Here is a 15,161-nt window from a genome sequence, read left to right on the forward strand (position 1 = left end):
CTGCCCATGCCAAACCAAGTATAACGGGCTGCCAAACTGCAGTAACAGCACATAAGAACTAGTGGCTCTGGTAGCTTTAAAGCATATAAAACTGCTTCATACTACCGAACTGTTCAAAAATTCTGGCAGATACTTAAGACCCCTTTTGAGCGATAAGGTAAAAACCACTGCGGTTAGCTCTCTCTCGTTGTCGGAGACTGAGGAATCCCTTGACTACCACTTTCCTATCGTTCCTGATGTTTCCGATGCTTACTGGGACAAGCCACTTATTGTTCGGAGACGGGAGTTCGCTTAGCACACATCGCACCTCTGCTAGCTACCGAGTCCAAAGAAATTGGCCAAGCACATACCCTCACGTATCCTTCGTCAAGGCATAGTGGGCACTCCTACGGGAAAAGGCAGGCTTGTCGTTAAACAAGAATGATGTTTCTCACGAGTGCGGTGCAGACTAGTGGTTAGAATGCTTGGCTGGAGATCGGAGGGATAGTGGTTCGATTCTCATCGGCGACAGATTTTTTTTCTCAAGTACCTCTGCAGAGGATATTTTCCGATCCCACTTTATGTACATGGGATCTTGGTAGGAGTGTACCATTCCAGCAATCCTTTACTCTCAATTCTGCAGTCAATACTGCATATTTGCTTTGAAAGTGTCACTGGTTGATGCTAAGACCAGACTACCTTTAGAAGAATGAATTTCCCAGATGCCATCATTAAAAAGCTTTTTTGAACCTCCCCCCCCCCCCCCCTCCCCCCCCCCCCTTTTTTTTTATACATTCTCGGTTCACAGACGCGACTGCTTATTTACTGATACTTCAAAGGCCCCATTTAAGGGGTACACCATGAACACACACTTCGAAACGGATTACGGTCCGTGCGAAACGAATACGTAGCAAGGAGGAGAGTTCACCGCCGTTAGCTCACACGTGAGAACTTGGGTTGTCACAGGTCACCAGATTTCGCTGCACAAAGCTTGTTCCAAACTGCTTGAGCTCCCCTCATGTTGCCTCTCTTCCACCGAACTCTAATTTCAGGGCTAGGAAGGCATCGACCAGCATGCTTCCTAACCGAACACCAAAATGCTGATGGTGAGAAACAACGGTTCATCAAAGCAAAGTGCAGCACTGCAAAAAAAGGAACAGTCACACCAGCCACGACTGACTACACCCTATCGCCGTCCGAAGTGTCACTAGCTGTTGATCGCGCTTCTTCCATTTGCGTCGTGATGCGCTCGAGCTCAGCCACTTTTGTGTTGGCGTAGTGGTAGTACATCATCTTTATGCCGCTTGCAATTGACATCTTCATGCGGATGTTGTAGCGAAAAGCGTACTTATTGTTCTTCTCGGCACGCTTGTACAGATGTTTCAGGTCGCGGATTTGCTGGTCAAGGAACACAATCTGCCGGTAGGTATTGTCCAACTTTTCCTGGATAGCATCCGCACGACCTTCCAACGTTTCAATCTCACTGACCGACGCTGCGACGCCGGCGTTCCCGCTGCTGCTCTCGCCACACTCCACCTTGGGCGCTGCCATGTTTTGACGCCTGCTCACCTGCTCCTCCATGCGACATGCGAGAGAGTCTGCAACTATCTGCAACTGTAGTGACTGTAGCCAAGAAACCCTAGCGTTATAATGCCTGCTAGCGCCACCAACCACGCGTGGCGTTGGCGTTGTAGCAGGCTCCAAGAGTTTCGCGCCGTCTGCATCAACGTTACTAGTGGTCTGCATGACAAAGGAAAGGTTTCGCTGCACAGCAGCATTTTCAGCTTCATCTCATAGAATATGAGCTGACATCTTTATCTCCTTGTACAGAAAAAAGGTCAAGCTTGAGGCTGGTGAAGTGATGACTAAGAGACACAGACTTCATGCTAATTTCATTCGCCTCTCGCTCATACCACGAATATTTAGACGTTTTGGACCGGGTTTGCTCTCAAGCACAGCAAAAGCGCTCCTTCACATTTCGTGATGAATCAACACAGCATCTGTCTACGGAGCTCGAGGTTGCACTTGTTGCGCTGCAGCCCTGCCCCGTCTTCCTCTGATGGATCCCGGCATGGACACTCGGGATTGACGGCAATGAGCTGGCGAACCAGCTCGCCCGTGAAACTCGTAACCGGGCACCGTTCATCCCCTGGCCAAGATCCTTAGAGGGCGGTTCGAGACTGTCTCTTCGCGCCACCATCAGCGCGCGAATATTACAATGCTGCTCGCTTAGACCACAAGCTCTATACCCCGACCCTCATCCTAACCTCTCCTTTCGGGTGACTCATATCCTTCTGCAAATACAGCTGAATACACTCATAACCCCAAATTCCGACTTGATCCATCATGCCCCAACTGCCCTTCCCCTTTTGCCAACCTTTCACACATGCCTATTTTAATTTCATGTCAGGTTGCATTGCAATCGGGATTCTTTCCCACCTCCTCCCATACTGGGTGGACTGGCTTGGTGCTGAGGGTGAAGAACAGCGCCTGCTCGTCCAGCAGGCCATCGATGTATTAGACGTTAGACGCCTTGTTGCGCCTCAATAACCTCTTTTACTACTACTAATACTACTCGTAATTGATGGATCCCCGTAATCCTCTCAAGATTGCAGTATTTAGCATGTTGTCATTCCATCTGTGTGCATGAGACATCAGTAATAAAAAGTAAAAACGGACTAACATATTCTCTTCCGTCAAGCCGGTCGCTCTGCCAGGTCTGCTACAAGTTAACCGATTAATAGTCAATCTGCGTTGTGGCGATTACACATGCATATTGTTGCTGCAAAAAAAAAAAACGACGAACTGTTAAAAGCGTGATTTTTATCTATATTGTTGTAAAGCTTTAAAGAAAACAACGTTATAATAGTTATTCAAACGTTTTAGTTCAATCTTTATGCCGCGAGATGACGCCAGGCGTAACATGGCGGAAGTAGAACGCAAGTTGTTTCCTTCCTCCGTGTAGAACCTACCACCATTGGTAGAACGCGAGCGCGTAGACGTGCTTTGCTCGCTTTGCTGCTGAGCCGCTGCGGTACAAATCAACCCGCCGTCAGCCGACGTTATTTGGCGGTGCCGACAGCTTGGTTTCTTGGCCCTCGGTCGCCTTGCTAGTACTCTAGCCTTGCCGAGCGCACCGCTGTGCGGTTGGGCTACAGTCACTACAGTTGCAGATAGTTGCAGATTCTCGCCGAGCAGACATCAAAACATGGCAGCGCCCAAGGCGGAGTGTGGCGAGAGCAGCAGCGGGAATGCCGGCGTCGCAGCGACGGATTCGTCGGTCAGTGAGAGTGAAACATTGGAAGGTCGTGCGGCTGCTATCCAGGAAAAGTTGGACAATACCTACCGGCAGATTGTGTTCCTTGACCAGCAAATCCGCGACCTGAAACATCTGTACAAGCGTGCCGAGAAGAACAACAAGTACGCCTTTCGCTACAACATTCGCATGAAAATGTCAATTGCAAGCGGCATAAAGATGATGTACTACCACTACGCTAACACCAAAGTGGCTGAGCTCGAGCGCATCACGACGCAAATGGAAGAAGCGCGATCAACAGCTAGTGACACTTCGGACGGCGATAGGGTGTAGTCAGTCGTGGCTGGTGTGACTGTTCCTTTTTTTGCAGTGCTGCACTTTGCTTTGATGAACCGTTGTTTCTCACCATCAACATTTTGGTGTTCGGTTAGGAAGCATGCTGGTCGATGCCTTCCTAGCCCTGAAATTGGAGTTCGGTGGAAACATGAGGGGAGCTCAAGCAGTTTGGAACAAGCTTTGTGCAGCGAAATCTGGTGACCTGTGACAACCCAAGTTCTCACGTGTGAGCTAACGGCGGTGAACTCTCCTCCTTGCTACGTATTCGTTTCGCACGGACCGTAATCCGTTTCGAAGTGCGTGTTCATGATGTACCCCCCATGTAATACCCCTTAAATGAGGTCTTTGAAGTATCAATAAATAAATAAGCAATAGCGTCTGTGAACCGAGAATGTAAAAGAAAAAAAAAATGGGGGGGGGGGGGAGGGGGGGTAAGAAAAGCTTTTCAATGATGGCATCGGGGAAATTCATTGTTCTAAAAGAAGTTTGGTTTTAGCATCAACCAATGACACTTTCAAAGCAAATATGCAGTGTTGGCTGCAGAATTGAAAGTAAAGGGTTGCTGGAATTGTACACTCCTACCAAGGTCTCATGAAGAGGACTGATGCTTCGGGGCCAGCACGCGACCTTCTTGGGTTAACTGAATATAGGGCAAAAGGCACCTTTTTCTCATTTTCTTTATTTCCATTGTAGACCCAAGAAGGACTTTAAAACAGTAGCATCTCTTTATTTCTCCTTCATCCATGCTTTTTCGAGCAGTGTTCGCTCTTGTGCTAGTGCTCTGCTATGCTTTCTTGATATTCATTCAGACTTAAAGCGCAGTGCTAGTGGCCAGCTAAGGCAATGATGTTTGAGAGCCAACTTGGCACCTTCTTCGGAGTTACTGTATAAATCAAGAAGTGCTTTTTCTTTTCTAATTTTCTTTTGCCATTCTAGATCCCAGAATGGCCATATTTTTGTCCCTTCTCACCCTAATTTCTCAAAGCGAAAGCTTCACTATGCTAGATAGAGCCGGCCTTTGCGTGGCACTAAATTTGACTTTCAAATGATATTGACTTAATTGCGCCTTATCTTTCGTATAACCCAATTTACAAGAAAAAAATATGAAAGCACGACCTTGACCTGGTTAGGTGATGTCCACCAAAAAGTATAAGGTGCCTTCCTTTCCCCAAAACCTATCTTAAATAAAAATTGTCAGTGCATGTTGAAGATCCTCAGGTGGTCAAATAACTCTGTAGCCCTCTACTACAGCTCCTCTTTCCACTTCCACTCCCACTTTCCTCCCTTGGTGCAATGTGCGCTAAGAGAACTCCCGTCTCCAAACAATAGCTCCCCTTATAAAAAAAATGGCTTGTCCCAGCAAGCATCGGAAACATCAGGAACGATAGGGAAATGGTAGTCAGTGGATTCCTCAGTCTCCGACAACGAGAGAGAGCTAACCCCAGAGGCTTTTGTCTTATCGCTCAAAAGGGGTCTTAAGTATCTGCCAGAATTTTTTAACAGTTCGATAGTATGAAGCAGCTTTATATGCTTTAAACTTATCAGAGCCATTAGTTCTTATGTGCTGCTACTGCAGTTTGGCAGCCCGTTATACTTGCCGTGGCATGGGCAGAGGCACATTATTTTTCATCATTTTTTAGTGGTCTCATCGTAAAATATGTCAGTTTGGCAATCTAGCTTCGCCTCTTGCCAACAAAATGTATTATGAGATTTTATCGTTGTCTGCTTTGCCCCGCCAAGTTAGCTAAGTGGTTGTGCTGAACCCAAGAATGTAAAATCAGTAATGGCCGTGGTTTCCATTTTTTCATGAGGTGAAAAGTAGGGCACCCCTGTAATATAAGGTGTCAGTGCACTTGAAGAACTCATAGAGTAAAAATTTCTGAAACCTTTTTTCACAGCATCTTATAGCCTGGGTCACTTGTAAATGTCAAACTCCGTAAACCACGCAATGAATGATTACTGAATTCATCATGAACAGTTATTACTCCTTTCGAATCCTCCTAGCTAAGCTGTCTTTCAAGAGTGTCCATGACCCATAAATTACAATTCTTGAAATTTTTAAGTGCGTGTGCTGTTGATTTTGGTATTGGGATTTATATTCATTTAGGGTATTTTGCCATGTTTTCCCTTGCAGGCACATGAAGAAGCATCGACAAGACAGTTTGTAGAAGCCAGTAATGGAAGAACCTTTTGAAACATCTGCCAGCATTCCTGAACTGATTGATTTCCTTTGATTGTAGTTTTGTATTGTGTGAAATATGGAGGATGTGTGATCTAAGTACTTCATAGTTGAATTTTTTTCTGCATACTCAAAGCTTCATGCTGAAGAAACTTCAGGATTTCTTATTCAAGTTCTTGCTGAAAAAAATGTGCTGGTGCATTAGCAGCTCTTTAAGGCCTATGCATTTTCTGCACAATATGCGGCCTTGCTTCATGTGCTTTATTACTTCTGCTTTGAGCAGTTTGCTTCTTTTAAGTAGCGTCTTTTGTTTTCTGCATGTATCTCAATTCAGTGTTCTGTAACTTCCCGTCTATGTTTTTCTGACATGTCAGATTTTGTCTTAAGCATGCTTTTACATTTGGTCTTTCAACTGAGTACATCTTTATATTTTTATCATTGATGTCACTATATTTGATATCGCTGGATTTGTGGTCACTCCAACATGGGTGTGTCTGTTTCAAGCAAACTATGTCTGCAAGCCTTTGAGTGTCATGAGTTCTTTGGTAAAACAGCCTTCTCAATCGTTCCATGCAGCAGCTTGCATTAGTGATACAGTTAACTACAAGCAACTGGAAACTATACCCTCAACGTATTACATTGGAGGCAGTACAGATTATATAAATAAGTGCCTGTTTAGCACCTTGAATAATTTCATAATCACATGCTACTAGCTACTACTACTACTAGCTAGAGAATGGATATTTTGACCTCATCAGTGCAATGCTGCTTTTGGCTTACACAGTTCCTTCCCAAAAATTTACTTTACTTTCCATGTTTCCACAGTTTCCACATTTTGTTTCCAGTTTAAATAAAAACAAAAACAATCCAAGGATATTGAACCTTAAAGCTTGATGGGAGAGTGTAGCATTATGATGCAGTTTAATATGCTTCAATGATTATATCACTTTTTTTTCGTCTATGTATGATTTAAATTTTTACTCAAGAGCCCCATTGTCATAAAGGCGTGGTTGCTATAAATGCACAGGTCAATTTTGACAAAAGTGGAGTTATTGGCATGCTTAACCGATTAACTCTGGTGCAACGGTTGTGGCCCTGGTACTAAGGGAACTGTGACCTGATGTGCAGTATTTGGTTGGAAATGTTCTGTTTTTTATGATGCAGGTTTTGTCACCGCACATTACAGCCATGGGCCACCACCTGGGGAAAGTTCACTTGTGGAAGAGTGCCCTGCACCACACTACACAGCAAGCCCTCAAGGTGACATGGAAAATTTGCAAGATGAAGACACAGGCCACCAGCAACACAAGTGCAGACACTGTGAGAAAACCTTTTCTAAAAAGGGAAACCTGTCTCGGCACCTTCTCATCCACACCTGTGAGCGTCCCTATCAGTGCGAGTCCTGCAACAGCAGATTTACACAGGCAAAGGACCTGATCCGACACCGTCGCATCCACACTGGAGAGCGTCCTTACCTGTGTGACCACTGTGGGAAGGGATTTTCAGTGAGAGACCACTTGAATGAACATGTCAACACACACACGGGTGTGAGGCCATACCAGTGTGAGCTGTGCCCCATGGCCTTCAAACAACGTTCCCACCTCGCAAAGCATGCACGATCTCACAAGGGCCAGAAACCGTTTCGGTGTCGCTTCTGTACAAGGGCGTTTACTGAGAAGCGCACTTTAATTAACCACGAGGAGAAAAAACACTCTTCGAGCACTGCCACTCCATAATATTTTTGTGTGTTTTGATAATGTTAGCTATAACAAGTGCTCTGATGTTTCTATGTATGTGCTTATATTTGTGCTGGATTTTATACGATGACCATTTGCATGTGGGAAATGTACATTCGCATTCCCCTCAAGCAAACTGCCATACAGTTGTTCTGTAGGTAGTTCGTAGTCATTCTGATATAGCATATGTGTACTAAGCTCCCAATTGCATATTAGGGGTTAAAATGAAGCATTATATTGGCAATTTAGGTTCTGCTTTACTGCTTCTTCAACTGTACACTGGAGGCAAATTCAAGTTGGCTTCTGTCAATAGGTTTAGACGTTCAACTCTTAGAGGCTCCTCTCTGAAAGGTGCTTCTTTATTGCTTACAATGGTAAAAAAAAAAATGCAGCTACTGACTCTTCTTGCGAACAGATTGTATGATGTCGGAGCTGTTTTTTAAATGGCCATTGACTTTCAATTTCAATTTTGATATGCTTCTCTAACATATCCAGATATTCACTATCAACATCGGGAGGCCAATAATGAACATAAAGAATAAATACACATTCCCAGCATGACAGTCTCAGACACAGGCACTCAAGGTCAGGAAGCTCGACTAAGGTGGCATATATTTGTTTTTACTATAATGGCCGCAGCACCACCCCTCCAGGACCTATCTTTTCCGAAAGCTGTATAGGAGGGTGGGAAAACAACAGCATTTCTAATGTTTTTATGCAGCCAAGTTTTAGTTATAATGAAGATATGAGGATCGCATCGAACCAGCAAGATCATCAGATTTATTTATAACTCTTTGGGCATTAAGATCAATTATTCTCAGTTGTTTTTCTTGTTCTAGGGTTGGCTTACTGCCTCGAGTAGGCTTATTTCATGATAGTGGGCTGATGTGCAGTTCGAGATTAAGAATTATTTGTTTGCAATTGTAGGCTTATCCTGGGCCTTGACTGCTTTCCCTCGTTTTTTACACCTTATCATTCAGTTCGTCATTTCGTATGTATTCATTGCTCTTAATGTATAACTTAATGGAGACCATCGACACTCTGTTTGGTTTTGCATGGTTTGGTTTGCGCTGTCCCACACCTTTTTTCTTATAGCTCTGGTTTTGCAGCAGAAGTCATCACCAACTTTTAAACAGGCTGCTTTTGAGTTTGAATCCTTTCTTTATTATATTGGTCTTCTCCTGGGAATCCATTAACCTAAATATAAGTGACCTAATTTTGTCTGTTTGTGGTTTTCCCGAATGGGGAATTCGCTCTATTTCAAATTTTTAATAATGCTTTCGCAGGCAGTACTTTCCAGCATTTCTCTAGTTTGATCATGTTCCTCCAGTAGGCCAAAAGTGATCAAGTTTGATTACCTGCTACGATCTTCTAAATCGTCAGTTCTTTTCTCTAGGGTTTGAACGAGGTTTTCAGAGAGTCGAGCTGTTCATTACAGAAATCAACCTTTGCTTCTAAGGCCGATATGGCATCTATTTTCTCCTCTATATCAGTCAGTCATTTTTCCTTGATTTCTTTGATGTCAGTTGAAATATCTTTAAATTGTTGAGAAATCTGTGCCATGTTGGGACCAGAGTTCACTTCCGCACTTCCAAAACGTTACAGTAGTTTCAATAGGAACACAGCAACTTTAAACAACAGAGTACAGAGGTGCGGGCATGGAAGCACAAATAAGAAGGGCTCGTTAGAGTAAATGCATTTTGGTAGCATTTTCTCACCTGCAGAATAAACTGAAGCGGTACATCTTGATGGTGCCGCGGTGCCCTACGGGCTCGCTGCACATCGGGAAGCAATATATAGGGAAGCAGCTTGGATGCGCAGGCCACAAGGTCATGCACAATTCCAGCAGAGTGCGTTGCCACCAAGTGGGATACGGTGGTTGTCCCAGGGTGAATACGTGAGTGGTCAGCCACGACATGTTGGTTGATGGGGCTAGGATCAACAATATGCAGCGTGATGGAGCTGGCTGTTTATGTAAATTTGTACAGCAGCACTGCGAGACAAATCTGCGGAATAAAGAGATGCAGGTTAGAGCGGTACATCTCGATGGTGCCACCGTGCCCTATGCCCTTTAACATGACATAGGGCAGGAAGAGTTTGAAACATATTGCATTTTAAGTGGAAGAACATAATTTGGACTTTTGAACATTAGCTATTAGAAGCAGGGAAGTGCAGCCTCCATTGTACCTTGTTTTCCTGTTGCCCACTTTACTAAATTGCTTTCTTCAATGGAATGAATTTGTTTGCTGGTGAAATATTTTGCCTTTCACAAGAAACTTTTATTGGACAAAAAAAACTATCTGTCTGTACGTGTTTTGAATATTCACGCAATAACTCACTAGCTCCGTCTGCTTCATTCATAAACGCACAAGAGCACAATCTTGTGTTTTGCATTTTATCGATTTATGCATGATGACTACCAAGGCTGCAAGCCCATTAAAAAAAAAAAATGAAGGTGGTTGCGTTTAGAATTTTCCCCTCTCCGGACGGGAACATTCCCGCACCCACTCCTGGAGAGCCATATTTTCCAAGAAGGAAGTTCAGAATTATGTATAAAGTGCAATTTGAGAGGGACCCTCGAGCAAATTTGTTTTATTTATACAGTACTGCAGACCAAAATGTTCGGCCCAATCGGACGAGAAAGTAAATAATAGATACAAATAATACATACAGAGCAGTTTCTTGAGTGGCCATTGACTTTCATTTTCAATTTTCTAAACAATACATTCCTCGTTTGCTGGTAAATGAACATTAGTTTTCAGCAGTAAATTGCATACATTCAGTTTTCCTAAGACTAATGAAATAAAGTTGTAGTTCCAAGTGGGAATTGAACTATACAAAGCAATTAGAAAAGGAGATAAAAATTGTACAAATTAATGTAATTTGCAACCTAAATGACAATTGCAACATAATAAGCCCGTGAAACTGACAAGTTACAATGACGTACAAGGAAAAGAACATTATAAGGACTAGCGAATAGCATGTAGATCGAAAAGGTTTCGTATTCAAAAACGGCTACGAGGCGCAACACAAGTTCAGAAACATGAGCAATAGTTCATGTTCCAGTCAGCAATGGTGCGAGGAAAAAATAAAACTTATACAGGTTAACTTAAAGCAAAATAAAGTAATTATTCAGTATGGCAGTATTGCATGCTTCTGGCAGGCTACAAAAATAAATATCGGAATTGATCAAGTCCTATGTTGTTGTTCAGTAACAGGGAAATAAATTCTAGGTTAAAGTTTCTTCGCTCATTTTCAAGGCGTGGTATTTTGTTGTATATGACTTTGAGGTTCAAGATGTGGCATATATGACTTGTTGCCCTTGAAACATGCTTTAGTGTGCGAAGTGCACATAGTTCAAACTGCATGGGCAGCCCATGTACTTTAAAATTGTGCATCCAGGCTCGGCGCACCCTCCGTACCCTTCTGTAAACGAATGCCGACACCGCTGCTGAGCTTTGTAATGGATCGTCATGATTAGCAGGCTGGTTACGTTTGGCATGTAAGACGTCAACGGGAGTTTGAAAACTGCTTTCGCTCAGAGCGCATTCATTTTCGTACTATATCAAAGGCCTAAAAAATTTTGTGTATGCTCAATTTTTATCTATGCAATTATTTGTAAAAGGCATTAGTTTTGCTTCTTCTACATTCTTCATAGTCTTTCTGTTTAGCATTTCGGTTAGCAGGGTCAATAAGGATGCAAAGAAATTTTCATGTTTTGGAGACAGTGAGTTGGCCTCAGATGTTATCACATAGGGTACGTAATGTGACGCAACGACGACGCCTTCAACCCGGTCTTCAAGAGGGGGCATGAGACACGTACGCCATCTGCTGCTGATTGGAGCTGCTCACCTCGAATCAGGCACGTAAGAAGCACAGTGTGATGGCGGGATTCTGGCAGGGGTTTAAGTCAGGGGTCTAGGGGTGTCTGAGACCCCCTGCCAGTTTTTAAGAGGGTTTTGAGACCCGCACGCTCTAAAGTATGACTGCATGAATACGAAGCAGGCTGTCATGTCCTAATTTCTTCACTGGTTGTTAGAACATTTCTCTGTAGTTTCTGCACTTTGGCAGTGATATTTAATAAGAGCCATTCAAATCTCTTCTATGACCCACAACAGAGAAAAAGAATTTTCCCCATTTGCATAAAATGATGTGTGAAGCAGGCCACCAGTCGCTTTTTCTCTCACCCTCATTATTTCCCTTTGGAATCAGTAGAGACCCTCCTCCGATAGGGCCAGACTATTAGCTTCGAGATTGAGCAGAGTCGCCACCTAGCGTCATAGTGGCGAACCCTACACGGTGTGGCTGCGTGTTCGCGTCGCGTGCCAGCCCGCAGGGATTACGTGCGCGTGTGATGTGTACAAGAGTGCTTTTTGTTTCTTTCACAGTTCCCCCCTTGAAATATGAATAGGCTGTTACTTCACGCTCCATTAAAGAAAAAAAATACTTCTCCATATCGAGTATGTCACAATGGAAAGGTCATATCAGTCGCGGTCTTCGGCGCTTAAGGTTCTTTGACAAGCGGTGTCTGAAATGAAGCGCTGCTGTCGTTAGGCGCCGTGTCAAAGCAAAACAGGTTCCTGAGGTTCCTGCCGTCAAGACAACATAATGCAAACGCATTTGGTCCCTATTCATACAAACGGATAATAACAAATCACTGAAATTATCAGTGGAGAAAGGGATTTATTTTACTACCAAAAAAGCCCCAGTTAATGGGTAACACATGATATTACACAAGTGGAACTAGAGTAAGCAATACCTACATTTTATAAAATTTTCTTCATTTTAGTGAGGAAATTCATTCAATTGAAGGAAAAAAAAAGTTTAGGAACAGCTTTTTTTTTTTAAACTGATATATGATGTTCATTCCACTTCTGTAACATAAACGCGCCTTTCATCACTGCTAACCTTCATAACCTACAAGCCTTATGTTAGGACTGTAATAATGTATTACATATTACAATCTTGAAATTGGGACAAGGTTTGGGGCCATTTATTCAGCATGCACTTTTCTGGAAACTTACAATTCAGGACGTAGCGTTCAACATTATTGTTCAGCCTGTTCCTCTGTTTTCACTCGAAATAATATTCAAGTGGGTACCGCCACCTAAACATACTAGCTAACACAAACTTGCAAAAGAAACAACACAAGACAGCCAGTTCAACAACACGCCCGCAGGCTATGTCAATTTTTTTTTTCGTTTGATTATGAAGCCGCGTGATGCACAGAAGACACGCAAGCTTATTTTACAAGCGAAGAACTTTTCTCGAAAAAGGTTTATGTGCAAGCGTGATTTTTTCCACTGTCAGATTGATGTTGCCTGTACAGTTGGTCAGCAGTGGTCACATTAGTTTGGTTATATGTACTTAGTGTGACTGTGGTCTTCTCTCTCGCAAATCAACTCCGGAAATTGCACAAAATAGGGAAGAAGGGATGAAATCAACATGCTGCTTAGCTTGCTGCTTCTTCTGACCTCCGGCCACTTCATCACCTTGCTAACAAAGGTGCATGGTGATTTTCAGATACCTTAGGCGTCCATCATCAAGAATTTTGATAAGTCCAGGGTTTTGCAGGAATCACAAGGCACAAAGTTAGTAAAAGATGGGGACTAATAAAATAAAATTAATGGCACTTTAAAGTAAGCACTAGAAGATATTTAAACTTTGGTAATAATTATAAATAATGAAAACACGGGGGTTTGAAAACAGAATAAATAAAAATGTTTCATAAGATTTTGTAAAAATGTTCATACTTTCTCTTCACATGGACGTGCAAGGTAACCAGCCAAGAATGAAATCAGTGCTGACTCTGTGTCAGCTGCTGGTTCACACCACACATGAACGACTCGAAAACTCTCTCGCAGCAGGCGTGATGGCAGTGGGCCAGGTACGACTTTCATAATCACCAATGCCAAGTTTTATAGCTGCCTAATTGTTAATTGGTGTATTTGCAGACTTTGATGCTTGCAAGATGCCAACCTGCATAAAGCATGGCAAAATGTGTATAATCTCAGTCGATAATTTTTTTTCGCTAGTGATACCTTTACTATTTTCTCCGATGGGAAAACTGCAGCCCTTGCATCAACTCTGTCGTTCCCGCCATTGAATTGCCTTAGGCTAAAAAGTGATACTATAGGCCCGCTGTTGAGGGCCTGCTTCGGGACGTATCGTAAGCTGAAAATAAGATTCGGTATGCAATGCACTAGTTAAGGCACACAGAAGGCATTGTTTGATCAAGAAGGCACTTAAATAGCCTTCTGCCAGCACTGCTGATCTGGTTTTCATGATTGTTGCTTCGTACGTTTGTGTTGGTTAGCCTTTGCTTCGGCGTGCCTCCTTGGACCTGAATGTCTTCGATATGGCAAAGTCCAACTCTAACCAAGAGAGCCGCTCGTCATCTGACAAATTGAGCGGCTCCTCTTGGTGTCTCCATGGCTTCACTGAAGCGATGTTGTGCAAGGCATACCATTTTGATATCATTGTCATAAAAGTGATCGTGGCGGAGCTATCTTGAAACTCGCATATATGGCTCCAGGATGACACTGGGGTTGTCCAAGAGAAAATGAAGTGTAGCTATAACAAGTGGGGAAAATATATCTATTAGCCTGCGCACCTTCATTTTTTTAAGATTGGCTCAACATGAGCCCGCGTGAGTAACTTAACTTCTAATGTGGGTAGTTCGGGAACAGGGGACGGCTGGAGGAAGCAGGATCTTCAGTTTTATGCTCTTCCTGTAATCGTCATCTGTGAAGTGCAGCGTATAGACCTCCTTCACTCCGGCTACGTCACGAAAATGCGGTGGCGCTGTCGTCGTTAGTGACTTTCGCCTGGTAGGCAAAACAACACTTCTGTCGCTTTGCCTACCGTGATTACGCGATGGCTTGCTGCTGCCGGGAAATGCAGAGCACCATGCCGACTTATCGCGTCGCTATGACATGTGCTGAAAGGCACTCTAGAGGAAGTTTAGTAAGCTTGCACAGGTTTCTTGCCCTACAATGGTAGCCGTAAACAGTGGTGGGCCGCCGCGGTGAAGCGCCAAGGCTGGCTACCGATGCCTGCTCATCGAATATGCGGCAAACACTTCGTCACGGCTAAGTTGGAGCTTTTTCACCTTTACGCCAGAGCGGTCTACCGGATTAAAGGTCGCGAATAACTCGGGTTTGGCCTTCTTACGACGCGTGATGGGATCTTGGTACTGTTTTAGTGCCGGTGCGGGCGCGGGTGCGGGTAACATATGTAGACGAGGCCGTCATATATATGTTATAATGCGTAGGCCTGTTTCTTTGTTGGAGCATGCATAGATGTTTTACCTATGTAAACTGTTCCTCAAGCTCGTTTTTTTTTTTTTTACTTTGGTAATTGTATGTATAGTGAGCTGCTACGCGAGAGATCAGTGTCGCACTCCTCGATCCGTGGTATATATATGTTGCATAACCTTGGCCGCGTTCACGTCAAATTATTTTAATATCTACTTCCTGATGAACATTCCCACTTCACGTTGGCAGCTACTAATCAATTGGGTTGGAGCTGCATTTTTTATTTATGCTGAGTGCTTTTATTTGTATTCACAGCGGTTGATTGTGAATGCGAGTTGGGAGGGCTTATCCTACATTAACGACCCCGCCGGGGTGGCGCAGTGGTTACGGCGCTCGACTACTGTTCCCAAGGACGCGGG

General features: G+C 43.6%; 3 protein-coding genes across 4 annotated transcripts in view; 1 reads left to right on the top strand and 2 right to left on the bottom strand.

Moving 5' to 3' along the window:
* Nucleotides 1-1,061, bottom strand: part of LOC146173368 (uncharacterized) — a 38,228-nt gene extending 37,167 nt beyond the window's left edge. Inside the window, exon 1 of the mRNA XM_084585183.1 lies at nucleotides 922-1,061. The gene's annotated coding sequence lies outside the window, so the exon portion shown is untranslated. The remainder of the gene's footprint in view (nucleotides 1-921) is intronic.
* Nucleotides 1,062-1,157: 96 nt separating this feature from the next.
* Nucleotides 1,158-1,561, bottom strand: LOC146173369 (uncharacterized). The gene has a single exon (XM_084583365.1). It carries the CDS (start codon nucleotides 1,558-1,560, stop codon nucleotides 1,159-1,161), a length of 402 nt encoding a protein of 133 aa, XP_084439491.1. The 5' UTR covers nucleotide 1,561; the 3' UTR covers nucleotide 1,158.
* A 1,363-nt stretch (nucleotides 1,562-2,924) lies between these two features.
* On the top strand, nucleotides 2,925-6,880 carry LOC146173370 (uncharacterized). 2 transcript variants are annotated; one of them, XR_014701720.1, is made up of 2 exons: nucleotides 2,925-3,797; nucleotides 5,706-6,880. XR_014701720.1 is itself a non-coding variant. In XM_084583366.1 (1 exon), exon 1 carries the CDS (start codon nucleotides 3,188-3,190, stop codon nucleotides 3,566-3,568), a length of 381 nt encoding a protein of 126 aa, XP_084439492.1. In that variant the 5' UTR covers nucleotides 2,925-3,187; the 3' UTR covers nucleotides 3,569-3,946. The 2 variants fall into 2 exon arrangements, 1 of the variants encoding a protein (XP_084439492.1); XM_084583366.1 differs by lacking the exon at nucleotides 5,706-6,880 and having other exon boundaries at nucleotides 2,925-3,946.
* The last annotated feature ends 8,281 nt before the right edge of the window (nucleotides 6,881-15,161 follow it).

Source organism: Amblyomma maculatum, chromosome 11 (assembly GCF_055883805.1).
Source record: "Amblyomma maculatum isolate TAMU_Amacu chromosome 11, ASM5588380v1, whole genome shotgun sequence".
Classification (NCBI taxonomy): Eukaryota; Metazoa; Arthropoda; class Arachnida; order Ixodida; family Ixodidae; genus Amblyomma; species Amblyomma maculatum.

Bases quoted from the DNA above. Each gene is read 5' to 3' on its own strand.
- LOC146173369 (XM_084583365.1), bottom strand. From the start codon at position 1,560: ATGGAGGAGCAGGTGAGCAGGCGTCAAAACATGGCAGCGCCCAAGGTG.
- LOC146173370 (XM_084583366.1), top strand. From the start codon at position 3,188: ATGGCAGCGCCCAAGGCGGAGTGTGGCGAGAGCAGCAGCGGGAATGCC.